Genomic DNA, 505 nt, shown 5'->3' with positions numbered 1-505 from the left:
GTGGTGGCTATGTAGTGGCTGCCACAGGAGGGTGAGAGCTGCCCTTAGTGTGTATGTGGAGTCTCCAAAACCAGAGCTGAGCATGTGGCTTTGGGTGCCCTGATGATGGGGGACAGTAAATTCCATAGACCTGCCTTTGCAGGGGCCTAAACCCCGCTGCTGCTCAGAGTTCACCTTTAAACCTTGCAAAGAGACCCGAAAAGGGGCCGCTGGAAAGGACAACGGAAAGTTCCGCGGTGTTTATCCTCGCCGGGGTGAGTTAATCCCCGTGACATAGACTAACCCGCCCTTCCCTCCCCGCAGACGTCCTCCTGCTGGCTTTGGCAATCCAGGAGCTGAGGCTCACCACGCGGAAAGCCCGCACGACCCTGTGGTGCGCGCTCCAGATGACCCTGCCCAGACCCCCCACCAGAAAAGCCGTCCCGGAGCTGGTGCTGCCAGCGCAGCCCGAGGAAAGTGAGGGCGGCTGCGGCCTCTTCCCGCCACGAGGCGACGGGCGCAGGAC

The 505-nt window shown here is 61.4% G+C and overlaps 1 protein-coding gene across 1 annotated transcript in view; it reads left to right on the top strand.

Moving 5' to 3' along the window:
* The window catches only part of LOC104502287 (chromosome unknown open reading frame, human C17orf104), a gene marked incomplete at its 5' end in the record, with an annotated part of 18,357 nt that overhangs the window by 14,388 nt on the left and 3,464 nt on the right, over window positions 1-505 (top strand). Inside the window, one exon of the mRNA XM_010146243.1 lies at window positions 304-456. Within this exon, the coding sequence (XP_010144545.1) occupies window positions 304-456 (153 nt within the window). The remainder of the gene's footprint in view (window positions 1-303; window positions 457-505) is intronic.

Source organism: Buceros rhinoceros, unplaced genomic scaffold, assembly GCF_000710305.1.
Source record: "Buceros rhinoceros silvestris isolate BGI_N320 unplaced genomic scaffold, ASM71030v1 scaffold19962, whole genome shotgun sequence".
Classification (NCBI taxonomy): Eukaryota; Metazoa; Chordata; class Aves; order Bucerotiformes; family Bucerotidae; genus Buceros; species Buceros rhinoceros.
Note: the sequence above shows the minus strand (reverse complement) of the source record. Positions and strands in the feature narration are given on the sequence as shown.